Source organism: Aythya ferina (genome assembly GCF_964211825.1).
Source record: "Aythya ferina genome assembly, chromosome: 15".
NCBI lineage: Eukaryota > Metazoa > Chordata > Aves > Anseriformes > Anatidae > Aythya > Aythya ferina.
Window position 1 is genome coordinate 3,934,540 of NC_140314.1, and position 17,606 is coordinate 3,952,145.

Genomic DNA, 17,606 nt, shown 5'->3' on the forward strand with positions numbered 1-17,606 from the left:
CTTGTCCCAGAATTGGAGGCTCAGCAGCAGCCCTGGGCAGCACCCGCGGTGCCTTGGCCTTGAGACCCCCCCCTCCAAGGCAGCAGAGCCCCCCCCGGGGGCAGCCCCACACCGTGGGGTAACACCCCGCTTCTCTCACGGTTTTGGGACAAAAAAGACAAAACCAAGTGTGTTTTTTCTTTCTTTTTTCTTTTTTTTCCATCCAGCAGAAGTGATTCGGGTCTGTTACACGGTCATTTTGGGGAAGGGGGGGGCACAGTTTCAAGTGCTGTCAATAAAATCCTCGCCGTCCCACAGCACCTTCCTCCCTCGCTCCTCTTCCTCACCAGCCCTCCCTCTCAGCGCTGCCCCCATTCCTTTTGGGATGGGGCAGTATTTCCTCGGCAAGAACTCAAACAGAAAACCTCGCCCCCCTCCCATACCCCCAGAGCCCTGCACTTCACCCCTCAATAAACCTGGGGGGGCCACCACCCCGAGAGGTGACCCCGCACAGCACCCAGGGGACGCCTGGATGGGCACCGAGGGCTTTTTGGGGAGGCCACAGCCCCACGCCAACAGGACCCGCTCCCATCCTGCCCCCACACCACCCATCCCCGGGGCTCAGTACCCCCCCAGGAAGGAGCCGTTGGACGTTTCGGTGTAGAAACAGCTACTGTGGGACGTGCTGGTGAGGCTGTAGGCAAAATACGCCACGGCCGAGCCCAGCGTCAAGCCCGTCATGTAGGACACGGTCATGGTGTTCCCTGCGGGAAGGGACGCGGCGGGTCAGGCTGCCAGCCCCGGGCCACCCCCCTTTGTGGGGTCCCCGGGGACGGTGTCACCCCCCCCCCTTACCTGCCAGCTCCCGCTGCTCGGGGCTCACTTTGCCGGCCGCCAGGATCATGGGCACGCTGCCGAAGTAGCCGTTGGTGATGCCCATGAGGAGGGAGAAGACGCAGGGCCAGGCCGGGTGGCCGAAGGCCGGCTTCCCGTTGGGGTAGACGCACATGATGAAGAGGGGGATGAAGACCACGCGGAGGCAGGAGTAGATCAGGAGGTGGGGGCCCCTCCAGTCGTAGGGCAGGGCAGCCAGGATCTGCGGCCAGGGGGTGGGAGCGAGGAGTTTTGGGGAGGGCCAGGAGGAGGCAAAGGGCTGGGAAGCCGCAGGAGCCCAACCTCGGCCACCCTCACGCCGGGTGGGTGCCCACGGGGTGGAGAAGACCCCCAAGTGGCTTTGAAAGAGAACACAAAAATAAAAGGGGAGGGGGCCGGGGTGGCTGTGCCGCCCGCTCCTACCTTGCCGACGAAATCGGAGAGGTTGAAGATGGCCATGATGAGGATGGGGAGCCACTCGCCCAGCGTGCAGTTGTGGATCTCCGACTCCAGCCCGGGGAAGAGGCACAGGGTGATGAAGTAGGTCATGGCGATGGACAGCATGTAGGCCCAGATGAGCCGCGACACGACGTAGCGGTGCAGCAGCATGTCTGGGAGAGGCGGGCAGCACGGCTCAGCCGGCCACCACGGCCCCAAAAGGCTCACCGGCAGCAGCACGGTGAGATGGCCTCGTATTTTTGGGCACAGTCACCAATGGATGAGCCTTCCCCCTAAAACCCCGGGCTGCAGATTGCGCCTCCTACCCCACAAAACCACCCTGTTATGCCCACCTGCCGGCGGCTCATCCCCGAGCCCACCACCCACCTCTGAAGCTGGGCCAGCTCCTCTTGATTTTGGGCCGGGGCACGTCGAAGCGCATGTAGGTGCCGCTGCCCGCCAGCTCGCCTTCGGGGCCGAGGCTGTCCCGGGGGGAGCCGGGCTGTCCCCGTGGCCGGTCCTCCTACACGGGGAGAGGGGACACCAACGCTGAACCCTGGGGACAAGGGGACCCTGGGGAGCAGCGGGGAGCCCTGCCCCGGCTTACAAATCGGACGTCCTCGGCGGTGACATCGTGGTGGACGCGGTACCCTGTCCCTGTCCCCGTCCCGTGGTCCCCCCGGGATGCGGGGTGGCCCTTGCGGGGGCAGGAGGTGTAGTAGCGGACAAAGCGGGTGCGCTTCACCAGGAGGTGGAGGATGAAGCAGGTCAGCTCCATGCCGATGGAGATGAAGAAGAAGATGACCGTGTTCTCCTTCTCGTCCGACAGCAGCAGCTTGGTGAAGATGCGGCTGAGCGAGATGATGACCCCAGCGGTGCCTGGTGGCACAGCAGGGTGCTCGGGGCTGGGTCCCATGGAGCCCTACAGCTTGGGGACCCCCCCAGCAGCCCTACATTGCACTGGGTCGGATGCTCCAGGCATGGAGGAGCCAGAAGAGGCATTTTTGGGGTGATGGAGCCAGCTCGTGGCAGACCCCATGGCAGCACAGCTGATACCGCACAGGATTTGAACACCCCACTTTGCCAGGGAGCCCCCAGGGATGTCCCATAGCTGCTGGCAACCCAAAAGCCACCAGGATGTGGTCCTGGGCAGTTTGTTCTAAGCAGGGGGATGGAGAAGATGCCTCTGGGGGCCACCTCAACTGTTCTGGGACTCTGTCCCCAACCGGGGACATCGTGGTGGCCGCTGATACTCACTCTCGCCCGTCATCACACCCTGCGTGTAGCGCTTGGGCAGCAGCCCCGTGTAGCCGTAGAAGCTGGATTGCTGCACTTCAGGAGAGATGCGCAGAGGGGAGAAGGGAAGGGATTATTGCCGCAGCCGAAAATGCCCGGCTGGGAGTTTGGGACCGGCGAGGGGGCCTGGGAGACCATGGCATACCTGTGCAGCCGAAAGCCACCACCCCGACGGCCACCAGGTTGATGGCGTAGGCTTGCCGGCGGGTGAAGAGCTCCAGCCAGACGTCGCAGATGCTGACAAAGAGCAGGGGGCCCAGGGCGAAGAGGTAACCTGTAGGAGAGGGGATAGGGGCAGGTGGTGGGGTTGGTAGGGGGGCTGGCAGTGCCCGGGGACACGGGGACCCCCAACTCACCCACGGAGATGCGCGTGTGCAGGCTCAGCAGCTCCACCAGCGCGTTGTTGAGGATGACGGCCACCAAGGCCACCAGGATGTAGGTGAGGCTCATGTCGAAGACGATGGAGGTCCCTGCGGAGAGGCAGGCGGTGGGGAGGTCATGGGGGGGCTCGTCTCAGCTTTGGTGGGGTGGGCAGGAAGAGATTCGGCTGCTGGAGACCTACCTGGGTACTTGTGGTGCAGGTAGTCCACGTCGGTGATGAAGCTGTTGTACGGCAGGAGAAACCCAACCCCGGCCAGCAGCATGGCGAAGTAGATCCCATGGTATCGGTCCTGTGGCTCGGGGTCTTCAGAAACTGCCCCGAAAGGGAAGGAAAGAGAGGAGATGTGACAGTGACACCGGAGCTTTATGTCCCTTGTGGCACTGGGGGCGTCGAGGCTCAACGCGTCTCGCTCGGGGCAAGCCAGCCCCAGCCCTGCAGCGCTACAAATGCCCTCAGCCTGGAGAAACTCCTTCCAGAAATAAAGGCTGGAGGGCAGGAAAATACCGGGGATTTGAGGGTTGATGTTTTTTTTTTTCTAGCGGGGGGAGAGCTGGGCAGGAGAGAGCGGCTGAGAACCCCCCCACTAACCGCAGAGCCCACCCCTGCAGGATGCTGCGGCGGCTAAAACGGGTACAAAGAGCTCTCCGAAAGAGCCATCAGGCCATTTCACGGCACCGCATGACTTCGTGGCAGAATAGCCATTTGTGGCTCTTAACCCATCCCAGGAAGCTCCTCTAAAGGAGTGGGAAAAGCCTCGGGGTGGGTGTCCTCCCCCCTCACCCCATCCATTCCCCTCCTCACCCGGCTCCATGAAGGTGAGGACGCCCTTGGCCTGGCTGCCCCGCTGCAGCTCGTCCTCCTCCAGCTGGTAGCTGTCGAAGCTGAAGCTCATCACCACGTTCCCCTCGGGCGTCCCCGCCGGGCTCAGCTCCTTGAAGCGCTCCGTTCCCACCGAGCCCATCGCGGCCGACCTGGGGACGGAGAGCGGTGACCCCCCCCCCCGGGTGGGTGACAGCCCCTGCGTCCCCTTTGGGTCCTGTCCCCCCCCCTAGGTGATGCTATGGGGTCTGCAAGGGATGGCCGCGATGCTCAGCACCTCGCTGGGGTGCTACCAAGGCTGTGATCTCCAAAAGCAATTAGAGAAATTAATGGGTGGAAACCACTCGCCCGGGGGGGATCCCAGCTGCCTCGGGAAGCCCTTGCTCTCTGCGGGCTCTTTATGTTTTTATATAGCCCATAAACTCTGGTTTATACCCTTTTTCGGCATCTCTGCTGGCTGTGGCTGGGCGCACCGCTCCTGCTGCCCTTTTGGGGTGAGGACAGGATGCGACCCAGCTGTTTTTTGGCAGCGTTTTGTTTTTTTGGCAGTATTTTGGGCCGAGGGGCCACGGCACTGTGGGGAGATGCTCAGAGAGCCTCCGGGTATGGGTGCACAGCCCCCTAGGAGCACAGCTATGAGTGACCACGCCAAATACATCCCTGAACGAGCTCCCACACCACCAGGCATCCTCTTGAGACCCCCCCCAGAGCCCCCCAAAACCCTGCTGTCCCTCTGTGCCCACCCTAACCCCGCTCTGTATTACCAGCGCCAGTCGCTAGATGCCAGCCTGCCCCTATACCCACTGCCCACGGGCCACCCAGCCGCCCCGAGGAAATAAAAAAAAAAAAGCAAAAACCAAAAAACCCTCCTCCGAGGCACCAGGCTGAGGCAGGCAAGGGAGGAAAAATCAATTAAAGTGATTTGTCTGGTCTCCCTGCGAGACGCGGCGCTCGCAGGAGCGCGGAGGTTTTCCAGCCTCTCCCCGCTGCCAGGACACCTCGGATGGGGTGGGTGGCAAATGGGGGGGTGCCCACCGACACTGCGAGCACGATCCCAAATCCTCAGCGGCGTTTGGTTGTGGCACAGAGCAGCCCTGACACGGTCCTGAGGCCACGGAGCCGGTGGGGGCCTGGATGTGGCCAGGGGGGGACCTCAGCACCCACCCCGGAGCACCGCAGGCAGGGTTTTGGATGGGGACCCCGCTCCGTGTCGCCGCCCGTGGGGAGCTGCTGTGACCCCATCCGCGGATAAAAACCCAGATTTACCACCCCAGGTGGCAAAACCCCAAAGGGAGGCATCGGCCCGGGTGCCTGTTGCAGGGGTTTTCTCACCAAAAGGACCCCACCTGGGGAGCGGCACCCCCCGCCCGCAGTGACCCAAACTTCTCCACGGCACGGGAGTGGGATGCGCCGCACATCCAGCCCCCCCCCCCAAACTGCCCCGAGGATCCTCGCGCCGAAATCAATCCGGTTTCCCCTCCCCGTTGGGTTTACACGCAGGAGCAGGGCCAGGCCCCGGCAGCTCTGCGGGGTGGGTGCTCCGTCACTGCCGGGGCTGGAGGGGGGCACAGCGGGGATAACCCCAGGGGGGTGAGACGGTGGTGATGAAGATGATGAAGATGAAGATGATGATGATGAAGATGATGATGAAGATGACGAGGATTTGCATCCCCAGCCCCAGGCAGCAAAGTGCTGTAAACACGGACATTCAACCCAACCCCACCGGGGGAGATGCGTGCTCGGGGAGGGGGGGGGATGCTCGGGGGTCGGCCAGAACCAAGCAGGGGGGGTCCCTCACCACCCCCACCCCCTTCCCATCCCTCTCCATCCCCCTACAACCCCCCCATCCCCAGACAAAGCCGGTCCCATCCTCACCCAACAGGTCGGCGGCTCCTCTTACCTCCCCCCCCCCGGCGGCAGCTCTGCGGCACCGGCTCCTCTCTCGCTCCCTTTCAGCCCCGGGACCCCCCCGGCCCCCCCATACCGGAGCCCGGTCTTTGGGGTGGGGGCACCGGGAGCAGCGAGCGCGGCGGCTGCGAGCGAGGAGCGGGGGCGGCTCCGTCGCCACCCCCCGCACCCTCCCCTTCCCCACCCCTCCGGCCGCCCCTCCCCGGCTCCAAGAAAAGGGGGGAGGACCGGGGGGGGGGGCTCAGAAATGTTTTTTTTCCGCCCAACAGAGCCCATCCGTCCCCCTGGCTGCGTGTCCATCCTATAGGCGGCAGCTATAGGGACTGCCTGTATGCGTTTTGGGGAGGGGGGGGGGGGGTCAGTGGGGTGGCGCTGATTGCAAGGAGATATTAATTAGGGTGAGGAAAAATCAGGGGATTGCGTTCATTTCGTTTAGGACACCAGGTTTGGTCCCATGGCAGGGATAGGGAGCTTTTTGCCATGCACGCCCCGAACGCTTTTGGTATATGGGGTCAGCGTGGGGGCTGCCCTGGGGGGGACGGACAGAGGGATGGATGGATGGATGGATGGATGGATGGATGGATGGATGGATGGATGGATGGATGGATGGATGGATAGGTGGATGGACAGATGGACAGACAGGACAAGAGATGCACGGCCAGACAGATTGTAGCTCTGGCTGGCAGCACGCAGAAATCCCTTCATTTTTGGGAGCTCTGTGTGTGGAGGGGCTCTGCTCCCCCACGTAACGGGCGTTGGAAGCAGCGTGGGGTGGGGGGACACCCGTCCAGGGTGAGTGCTCCAGGTGGGGACACTGCGGGTGCCCCCCATCCAAGCCGGGCAAGACCCCCTCTCTGGTGTTCCCCATCCCTGGGTGGCAGTGGGGTGACAAACACCAAAAAATGAGCACCGTGCTCGGCTCTGACCTTTTGCCCTACACCAACTCCCTTCCTTGGAAATCGGTGCAAAAGGGGTGATTTTGGTCTGGGTGCCCCCTCACCCTGCATCCACCTCGGAGAAGGGACCTTGAAGACGCGACACAATTATAAAGCCATCCCGGAGGCACCCCCACGGCACTGCCAGCGGGGCAGGGATGGAGCAGCACAGCCCTACGAGACAGCAGAGAACCCCCTGCCTGGCATCCAGGCGGTGTGCGAGCTCCACGAAAAGCGCAGGACGAGCTGGAGCATATGTGCGCTCGCCTTTTCCCAGCTCCCAGGCAGCGTTACTCACCCAGCTCGGCAGCAATTCTCCCGTCAGAGCCAGCCCTCCCGCCTCGGCACCCCGGCTGCAGAGCCGGGGGGATCCTATAAAAGCCCCCGAGGTCCCTATAAAAGCCCTGAGGTCCCGCCAGCATCCTGGCTCCCTTCGAGTGCATTTGGAGCTCTTGGAGATGCTGAAAAAAAAAACACCTGGAGGCAAAACCCAACCCCTGACTTGTGCCATCCTGGCTGAAATCGCACGACCTCGTGTTCCCCATTTTGGGGTTTGCCACCTCACTTTGGTTCACGGCTGCCAGAGGCCCCACAACTCCAAAGGGCCCCACGGACACGCACGTGGGGCTGCCAAAATATCATCACCTGCAGTGCTCCGCGCTCACCAGAGGCTGGGCTCGAGCCAGGCTCGAGGCCAGAGGTTTGCTCCTGACCCCCACAGAGCTGGCACCAGATATAAGGAAACCTCTACGGCTTTTAGGGCCACACCAGGATGGATTCCTTCCAAGTGCTTCCTCTCATCCTTCCCCTCCCAAAGGGCAGAGTTGGGTCCTGATCCCATTCCCCATCCTCCTGAGGTGTCCAAGCACTGCTTGGTGCTGGTGCTGAGCCCCCTCCTCCCTTCGGGGATGTTTGGGGCCCCCGCGCCGTGCGCTCCCCCTGGGCTTTGCCTCGCTCTTCAATTTTTCAGCCGGCCCTGAATAATTCAGCTTTGCTGTAGCTGGCTCGAGGTCTGTGAGCTCGGCTGCTCCCGGAGTTTCCGCCTGACCCACTTCAACACCGGGGAAGCCTGCCAGGCACCACGAAGCTGGTCCCGACCCCTCGGTCCCCGTGGCACAAGGGGATGTCCCACACCCAGCCCCTGGCACCTCCACACCCAACATCACACCGCAGAGCATCCCCGGCCAAATCGCAGCATTTTGGGGGGGTTTTCTCCTCTTCCATCCCTCCTGCAGCGGCACCGTTTGTGGGGTGAGGAGGTGGTTTTAGCTCTGGAGGCAGCCTCCGCCCCGGCAGCCTCCTCGCCATGGGGGCCGTGGATTGATCCTGCCGGGTGGAATAAGGCCCCGCTGATTCATTTGGCTCGGAGATGTTGGATTAGGACGGCCTCCAGAAATCCCCCATATTGCGTTTTATCTCGCTTCTGAAGCAGAGTTGGGTTTTATTAATTATTGCTGCTGCAGAGGTGAGAGAGAGGAGAGAGCGTTCACCCGCCATCCTGCCCAAAACCCCAATGCCACCTTTTGGACCCCTCACCGATCCTTTATGTGGCTCCCTTTGGGGTGCTGCTGCTGCCGTGTGCCTGCCCTCCCTCGGGCACCGCTGTCCTTGCTGTCCCCATCCCCCCCAGCACCCATTTCCCGGGAACCCAGCGGCAAAACCCCGCTCCTTAACCAAGCCGTGCTCACCCAGCCGGGATGCCCGTGCCTTATATCCCCATCCCCTGTGCACCTATGGGGTGGGCGATGTGGCATTGAGGTTTCTGGGCTGGGAGCCCCCCTCTCCACCCCGCCACGCTGCGTTCCCGAGCTCAGTGCCCCCGGCAGCGCTGCTCTTCCATCTCTTCCATCTTACGGGACCGGGATGCTGCACGGCTCCTCCCGAGCACGAAATCCCCTCTTGGAAACCCTTCTTTAAATAACATCGAGGGCCTTCGCATCCCTCCCTGAGGATGGTCTTTGCATCCTTCCCTGCTCTGCTGGGCAGCTCCAAAAGCCAACCAAGCGCTGCGCCAGCCCCAGGAGCATCCTCAGCAGCACCGGCTTCGTACAGAGACATCAGGGATGAAATGAGGCCGGCGTGGTGCCGGGGGGATTATCGGGGCCATGAGGAAGGCGGTGTGGCCGGGGGATTCGTTAGCTGCAGCTCACGGGGCTCGTCCCCAGCGCTGGCAGGAGCTGGGCACCGGAGGCTGCGGGGATTAACGGGGTTTTCCCAGGCTTTGCAGCAGGACACGGACGAGAGGAGAGGAGTTGATTTGAGGCCAAAGCACCGGATTTAAGCGCTCCTGGGAGACGCAGGGGATGAACTGGAGCTGAGCCACAGCACCAGCACATCCCGAGGACCAACCCCACTCCTGCAGACACCCCAACCCGGGGGCTTTTCCCTGCTCCTCTGCATCCCCCCACCTGCAGCAGCTACACCGGACGACGAGAGCTGGAAAAACCCAGAGAGGATGCCCAGAGACTTTCCTTTTTTTCCTCCCCTCCCTTCTCCTTGCTGGAACGGATTCGCATCCATCCCTAATTAATCCGAGATGAGCTGCTAATTCAGCTCCTTGATTGCAACTTTGCATAATTGCTGCACGCACTCGCAGCGGCAGGACGGGATAAAAACGGAGACAATCAGCAGCGGGCGCAGGGGAGGTGAGGGCCGGGAAGGGCTGTTCCAGCACTCTCCCACTCATCTGGGCTATTTAAAGACCAGGTGGAGAGAGAGAGACGAGATTTTTCTCTGAAAGAAGAAAAGGGCCAAGTCCACCCTTGGATGGTTTTGCTCTTCCATGCTGGGCTCCCAAAGGACCTTGCCGGCAGCCTCAGCACCTCTGGTGATGGGGAAACCGCAGTAAATGAGCACGGTTTTCTGGGCAGCGCAGCTCCTTCAGCTCTTCCCGGAGTGCCACCGAGCTCTGACATCCTCCCAGTCCTCCTCCTCTTCATTTTCTACTGCCCAAGCAGTCGTCAGTAGGTTTCAGAGTGAACGCCCCACCAATTTGAGCAGGGCAATCTCCCCCGCCCCGATCCAGGCTGCCCAGCCACCAGCGGGTGCATTTGGCCCCAAAGCCCCCCAAAACGAGAGCCGGGGGCTGCGGGCATGACCCTGACACCTCCAAAATACCGGGAGGCATGGCCCAGTGCCACGGCAAAGGGCACAGCCACCGGCAGCAAAATTTGGGGGAAAATCAGCTTTTCCCAGCAGCGATGCACCCCTATTAATTAGCAGGGACACGCACGGAGCCCAGCGCCACGGCGGAGATTTGGGCACCGTTGACACACACGGAGCATTAAACCCCTTACGGGGGATTTGCATAAGCTCGGGGAGGGAGGAAGAGCGGGGGGGAAAAGTGTTGACAATGGGCAAGGAAATGCATTAAAGTGCTTAGAAAAAAAAAAAAAATCTGATAAAGGAATAAACCAGTTAAGGGAATATAGAATTCGGAGGCTGGTTATTCAAATCCTGCCTTATAGGAAATCCTCTTAAAGCGATCACCTGATTGCGTGTTAAATTCCTAATTGAATAATAAAGGAATTATGTATTTATTCCATCAAGGCACAAGGAGGGAGCGCACGGGGAGCTGGCAGCCCGGTGGGGGGGACGCTGGGGGGGGGCAGCCCCAGTGCCCCCCCCTTGGCCCCACGTTTTTCCCATCAGGGGGCCGTGGGCTATAAACTCTATACTTGCTATAAATAAGATGCAGGGAAAGGGAAAAAAAAAATTAAAATAAAAAAATGTCATCACCTGGCAGCGGGGCAGCACGCAGCAAGCCCCCAGCCTGCTCCTGGGATCGAGTGAGGGAGGGGGAGAAAGAAAAAGAGGAGCTAAAAATAGCCCCGGGAGCCACTTTCTTCCCGGAGATCGTTTTTCTACCCGCCCGTTTCATTTCATAAACAGGATTATTTATTTATTTATCCCTCTCTTTACTCTTTTTTTTTTTTTTTTTCCTTCCCATCTCTGTTTTTTACCGAGCGCTTTGCCCAGCCCCGGCTCTCTTTTAAAAGCAAGTTAAAAAGAGGCAAAAAAAACCCAAACCACCCCCTCCCAACCTGCCCCAAACCAACCCACCCAGCCCCCTTGGTCCTTCCAGCAGAAGCTGGCAGGGCTGCAGCACTTTAGAGGTAATTGAATATCCCAGAGTGCATCTGCTAATGCAGCTCCAAGATAAATAAGCAGCGGTGGCGGCGAGCACGGGGCCGTGGCCTCAGCAGCAGCTGAGAAAACAGCGCCAGCACCCAGCAAAACCCAGCCCTGGGCAGTGCCGGGGCTGCCAGAGGCTTGGTTTGGGGAATATTTGATGGCAGGGGGCTCAGGATGCTGGTTATTGGATTTAGTGAGTTTTTCTCCGCCAAGCCTGGTGCGCGGTGGCCACAGGGGCCAAGATCCCCAAGTTCTTGGGGGATGGAGCCGGGTTCAGGGCTTTGCACCCTCTGCAGCTCCAGCAAAGCCCGTGCTGCCTCTGCTCGGTGTCCTTAAGGGCAGCCTTCAGGGCTGGCAGCAGCAGTTAATCGGAGGCTGCGGAGGCCATCTTTCCATGCACACGCCGTTTGGTTTCCAAAGAGGCTCCCAATAACTAATTTCAGATGGTGAAAATGCGTCCCGGCCCCTTGAAATGCAAATGGCCGGGTGCCCTGGGAGACAGGAAAGGCTGCTCCACAGCCGAGAGGGTAAAAAGGAGGCGGACAAGGGCTGCTGCCCCTGCCCCTCCTGTCCCTGCCTCCCTGCTTTCATTTCCAAAATCACTTTTGGGTGAAGAGAGAGGAGCTCAGGGGTCCTGAGCGTGGTCCCCAAGGCGCTGCAGAGCCGCCAGGGGCAGGGGTGCTCGGGGAGGGAAGGGAGAAAAGGAGCAAGGATGCTGCAGGAGGAAAGAGGGAATGGAGCAGGGATGCTCGGGGAGGGAGGAGGAAAAAGGAGCGGGGATGCTCGGGGAGGGAAGGGGGAAGGAGCAGGGATGCTCGGGCAGGGATGCGCACCACCACCTAGCGGCTGCGCGGCGGCAGAGCGCGGCCCCCCCCGACCCCCCAGCACCCAAAGGCTCGTGCTGCTGCCGCTGGGACGTTTCTGTGCCTGGCAGCGACAGATAAAAACGATAAAAAGAGTTCTCAGCCCTGCTGCTGAGCTGCCAGGGAGCCCGCTGGTGAAGGGCAGGAGGGCTGCGAGCAGTGGCCAGTGCCAACATCCATCAGTCAGTCGCTCCCAGGGCTTCTTTTTGCCCCTGAAGAAGAGGATTCAGAGTGTCAAAACATCACCAAAATCCTCCAGTTTATTTCAAGAATCCGTCTGGACTCCTCAGCCTCTGCACCCTTTATTGTAACCTCACCGTGCAGCTCAGCAGAAACTCACTGCCAAGGAAAAAAAGTGACAAGGTGCTGGAAGAGCAGGCGCCAGATTTCCTCAGCTGCAGCAGGCTGGGCAGAAAGCTCTCATTAGCTCGCATCACACCGGTAATTAGCTGATGAAGTGCCCACCAAGCGCCTGGCAGGGGTTTGTTCAAAACCTGTGCAGGGCCAGGGCAGATGCAGAAGGTGAAAGGTACCCGAAAGGTACCCAGGTGCTCCCAAACACAGGCAGGAGCAGAGCAGGGCTGGTGCTCGCCTCTGCCTGCTGCTCCCCCAGCACCTCCCAGCGTCTGGTTTCCTCCTGCTTGCTCTAAAAAGCCACAATTCCGCATCCAAGGAAAACAGCACGGCTGAACGGCGAGCCCAGGAGCTGCTCTGCCCGGTAGCTGCGCTCCTGGCAGCGCGCTTGGCCCTGAGCCCGGGCGGTTGGGCTGCTTACAGCAGAACCCTGCTCTCGCTCTGATTTCCTCTGGGATACGAGTCCCAGGTCACAAGTAAGTAAAGGCAGCAAAGGTGTCAGTGCCTGGCCAGTTGGTGGGATGCCACAACAGGGCTAAACCCTCCTTGCTACCAACAGAGAGCACAAAGAAGGAAAGAGGCACAAGTCGGTGCTACCCTCGTAAGTGGATAAATAATGGGAGGTGGGATTCATCATAACAGGAGGTGAGATTTCCCCGTCCCTTCCCTGGGAATTCCAGCTTCATGGGGCAGGCTCAGTACCAGCAGACAGATGCACGACTACCACTGAACACAGCTGCAGCTGCTGGTTTCAGGGCTGATTTTAACCCATTATTTAGGGTTTTCCCCATGCTCACTAATACTGTTCTGGCCAAGAGATTCAGCTTTTCTGATGCGTTTGCAGAGATTCAAATGTTGGACAGGCTTACAGGAGGAGCAGTCAGACCTGGATGGCCACATCCATCCTGGGCACAGGGACAGAGCTGCTGCCTGCACCACCTGGGCTGGAAGCTCTGCCCCTTACTGAATCCACCCGCAAACAGCTCAGCTCTGATCCTCAGCTTGCTCCAGGCAGAAGGGAACCAGCAGCAGCAGCTGAATGAACAGTTCAGAATCACTCATCCGAGCTAACACAGCTGCTTCTGCCTGCAGCAAGGGATGGCACGAACGGCACCAGCAGGAAAGCATCGCCCTCCAGAGCAGGAGCAGGAGAGGAGATGCTTGCAGCTTCACAGCCCAGGTTGCTGTGAAACAGTTACAGAGGAGAGCAGGAGCTCTCAGTGTGTGCTCTGTTTTCTCCTCTCTCATCCACCTGATCAGAGGGTTTGTCACAGGAGGAGCCTCCTCACCCATCCGCATGGGCTCACTCTCCCCTGGGCCTGAAGGTGAGAAGCAGCAAGCTGGGAGCGACAGCACAGCAAGCAGGGTACGATGCTTGAAAGCACTGCTACGGATGCAATCCATAAAATAAAGCACATAGGAAGTTATTTAAACTCACCTGAGGAACAGGAGAAAAACACCCAAGTGTAAGTTCCTCAAGAAGGGCTTTAAGGTGAAACAAAGGGAAAAAATTATGGTTTCAAGCAAAATATGCCAAAAAGGAGCTCAGCTGGTCCTTTTTCTTGGCAAAACTCAAGCTAACAACATCTTCTGGGGTCTGCTGCACAGCACAGCACGGACAGCAGGCTTACTACTGCTAGCAGTCGGGCTGGGGCCACAGCACACATCTAGCACCCCCAGCTGTTATCCAGCCCCATCCTCAAGCAGCAAACAGAAGGAAGAAGACACGGAATACTTATCACAACACATTTAATTTCTTATGCAGTTATAAAATTACAAAGAGCGATGGGCTAGCAGTGAGAACCAGACACTTGGTGAGGTGGAATGTTAGACAGATTTTTCCACTTATCAACAGATATCGAACAGAGTCAGACTGCAGGATGCAGTTTTTTTTTTTTTCCTCCATGTGCAGAAGCAAATGCGAGAGCAAACAGATCCAAGTAGAGAAAGGGTTGAGCTAATGCCCCAAAGAAACCCAGAGCTACAGGTTTGGGAACAACTCACCGCTCCTGAGAAACGAGCCGGACACATGCAAAGGCAGCAGGGGAAGTCAGCGCACAGATCGCTGCAGCCACATGGCCAAAGCCACAGCACCAAGACACCCGCGATGAGCACAGCTGTAGCTAGCTGCAAGCCAGGATTAAAACTTCTTGCCCGTTATTTTCAAGGCAGCGCAAGATGGGATTTGCCAATCTGAAGTAGGTTAAAACAAAGGCATGTCACAGTCCAAAAACTGGGGATTTACTGAATTCCTTTGGTTGTGCAGCTGGAATCTGGAAGGGTTTATTTACAGTCTGAGCCATGCTTTCTTCTTTGCAAGCCTCTCCTGGTGCAGCAGATTCCAGAAAGACAAATGCCTGCTCTGCACATGTGGAGATGACACCGTGCCTTGCACTCAGTTGTTAACAGGTTAAATCAAGGCGACTGTTAGCCAGGACACCTGGAGCACAGAATAAAGCTTCCCAGATCTCCGCAGAGATTAATCCCCACCAACGCTTTGGACAAAGACTCCCGTTGCTCTGCGAACAACAGCAGAGCATCTGCACGTACGAGTGGTATATTGAGCAGCTCAGCAACCTACGAGGAAGGAAATTCTACAGTCTTCCTGCATGTTGCTTTGGTGCTAATGCCATTATTAGAGCCGAGAAAGCACAGCATGGGATGTAACAAAGCGTTCTGCTGATCGGCTTCTCGGGGCTCCGTGCTAACCTACTCACAGAGTAGGTTCATTCAGTTCACTCCTCCCTTTTTACTATTACATGTAGGTCAGACACACGTTTCCTTTGTGGAGACACCTGTCACCGCGTTTACAGCTTTCCCAGAAATTTATTTGCATCCAGGCAGACTTGAAAAAATCACCACCCCCCAACAACTGCTGTAGAAATAGGCAGAAGAAACTCACTCAGACAGGACCTGAAGCAGTGAGGTGCGTGCACACACCTGATGGCAGAGGGAGCGCTCACACAAACCGTCCTGCTGAACAGGGCCTCAGAAGGAACAGTTTTTTACTAAGCTCTGTATGCTTTCAACTTCCTCCTCCTCTCCCAGGCCCGGCCTTTTAACTGCTAGATTTATATCTATCACTCGTATTTTGGAAACTGTGACATAAGAAGAGCCCAGAGCAGATAAAAGCTTTCCACCTCTGAACTTGAAAGACATAGGGTAAACACAGATGTTGAGACAGCAGCAGAGTACACACACTTGCTACGTATTTGCACATCAAGAGAAACAGCTCTTTCCCTGCGGTGCTCGCTGGGAACAGATCCCACTGCAGTTTAAGACCTGAGTTTCCAATTCCAAGATTAATGTCCCCCCCAACTTCCCCAGCTTTGGTTGTTTGTTGTCCATTTCTGTACCCAACACTCTACTGAACCAAAAAGGTTTTGAGAGGTGCAGCCAGAGAGAGACACACACAGAGACAAAGCAAACGTTGTCCTTTCGAGGAAGGCCACTGAAACAAGAGGGGTTGTAGAGGTGTTCCTGTATCGCGTGACTGCAAGCCCACAGCCACAGCACAAGGCTGCAGCCTCCTTGGCTCACGCTGGGGAATCAGGGCTGTTGGACCACCAGGACAGAAATGCTGAGCACCACCTGAACCATGGAGCATAAGAATTCAGTTGCATGCTCCACACTCAAGTGAAGAAACGGCTGCAAACAGCAGTTCTGGTGTGTTTAAGAGAAAAAAAAAGTGTATATATATATCTTTGTGTCACGGGGAGAAACCCCATCCTGAAAGGCTTCTAACTTTGGTAGCGTACCACAGCAGGGCGATTAGAGGGCCTAAGGCCAGAGGGAAATGAGATTAATCATATTTTATCTGAGGAGAAAGCTTCACATCCTCATGCAATGAACACAATCGACTGTCACCACCCTAAATACACTGTCAGTTGGGACCAGAAACCTCCTGCTCCATCCCAGCAGCTCCACGTTGGTCACTAACCCCCGAATATTTCTGATCTTGCTCTCTAAGAAGACTTTCCCAGTTAAAACAGGAAAAAAAACTTCCAGCTTTTAGGAGTGGACCAAGCAGGGTGTAGCTATTGAGCAGTCAGTGGCACAGGAGGGGTGTACTACAGCACATGGAAGACAACAACAGCAAATATGGGATTTCCAACTCACCTACGGAAAACAAGCAGGTGTAGAAGTCAGGATACTGGTTTTAACCCTTCCTTAGTGTTCTGTTTTTAGCAATAAAATTAGTAGACAGGTTAAACGTGATAGCAGTCCCTTGCTATGCAATATGGCCTTTGTTACAACTCGAGTTGTAGAACTTGTGCTTAGCAGACCTGTGTTGGTTACGCGTGTTTGCTGCTAACTCGACTCGTTGAGTCTCTGCCAAGCCTCCAAGTATGTTACCAGGAACATTCCCAGCTTTAGTCTGGAATAAGCAGACATCTGACAGCTCCTGCGTGGTTCAGTTTGCCAGCAGAGCTTGCTGAGCTTATATTTACTTCAAGGCTTGTATTTTACTCTGCAGTTATGAGCTCCACAGCAAAGCTGATAGCACTTGTAGTAAGAAAAACAACAACAAAAATAATTCCAGACTATGGAATTTAGTTGTCAGCCAGAGCTTAAATTCAAGAGACTCGATGAGATTTCAGCATGGCTCAGCAGTTTCCTCTGAATGTGCTGAATTCTGGAGAGGATGCCACAAGCCAATCCAGCCAGCTATTTAGGACGGTCAAGGGTTTTCAGGGAGTAAACAAGCCTGATCCCTTCTCTCCCACATGTTTGTCTAAGAACATCTGTGCACACTAACAGCAGCCTCACCGATACAGGCAGCTCTTTGGCAGGGGCTATCAGCATCTTCTGCTCTTTTAGATGAAGGGGAAAGCCCACCTTACTCACACAGGGCTCAGGGGACAACTGCCTGCTACCGCTTGACAGAAGCCTTGTTAACAGTACCAAATCCTAAGAGCACCCTGCCATCTAGTTTGGTAAGGAGTTCAACAGCTGGAGTACTCAGTTCAGTCCAGGCCCCATCCTGCTTTCCAGATCTGCAATTTCCTTGTCTACTTCTATTCGTATTTCTTTGTAAGTAGTCAGTAGAGCAAAGGAAGCATCCCACATTACTACACAAAAGGCAAAGCAGGCTCACTTTGGCAAAGTAAAGTAACACTCACCAAGTACTTTGCTAATCATTTACTCACTACCTGTTATCCAAGACTTCAGAGAAGGCACATTACAACCCTAAAAATAGACTGCAGCACTGCTCAGCCTTGGACAGCCCTAGCCACAGTCAGGGCAGTTAAGGATTTATTCCAAAGCTGCCAAAGAAAACCAGTCCTTGGAGAGCATCACCAGAGGTACTCCAATAAAAGGAGAAAATAAAACAGGAACATGATTATCCAACAAAAGAGAACCTAGAAGATAATTCTTTCAAAATCATTTATATTTACATCAGTATCTGGAAAAAAAGTCCTGAACCTTCACCACTGGAGCAGTATGCTCAGCCCCAGACTGAAGAGAAGCAAGAATTAAGAATTACACCCTCCAGCTGAAAACCTTAAGGCTGTTTTAAGTAATGGGGCTGTCATACTCTGTGCAGTGACTTCTATCCAGCCTGACAGAATCATTGCTTTGGATAATTAAAAGAAGTATAAAAAAAGGTTATTGCTACTCTGC

General features: G+C 56.9%; 1 protein-coding gene across 1 annotated transcript; it reads right to left on the minus strand.

The window, feature by feature from the left end:
• Window positions 1-206: 206 nt before the first annotated feature.
• On the minus strand, window positions 207-13,437 carry SLC29A4 (solute carrier family 29 member 4). The gene is made up of 11 exons (XM_084536264.1): window positions 13,420-13,437; window positions 3,770-3,939; window positions 3,149-3,280; window positions 2,943-3,056; window positions 2,732-2,860; window positions 2,548-2,622; window positions 1,898-2,169; window positions 1,678-1,813; window positions 1,276-1,463; window positions 835-1,075; window positions 207-743 (listed from the first exon to the last, which is right to left on the minus strand). The coding sequence occupies exons 2-11, from the start codon at window positions 3,927-3,929 to the stop codon at window positions 601-603; spliced, it is 1,590 nt and encodes a 529-aa protein (XP_084392390.1). The 5' UTR covers window positions 3,930-3,939; window positions 13,420-13,437; the 3' UTR covers window positions 207-600.
• Between the last annotated feature and the right edge of the window lie 4,169 nt (window positions 13,438-17,606).

Bases quoted from the DNA above. Each gene is read 5' to 3' on its own strand.
- SLC29A4 (XM_084536264.1), bottom strand. From the start codon at position 3,929: ATGGGCTCGGTGGGAACGGAGCGCTTCAAGGAGCTGAGCCCGGCGGGG. The intron at 1,814-1,897 runs GTAAGCCGGGGC...CTCCCCGTGTAG, and splicing joins CCGCCGAGGACGTCCGATTT to GAGGACCGGCCACGGGGACA. The intron at 1,464-1,677 runs GTGGGTGGTGGG...CGCCTCTCCCAG, and splicing joins GAGCTGGCCCAGCTTCAGAG to ACATGCTGCTGCACCGCTAC.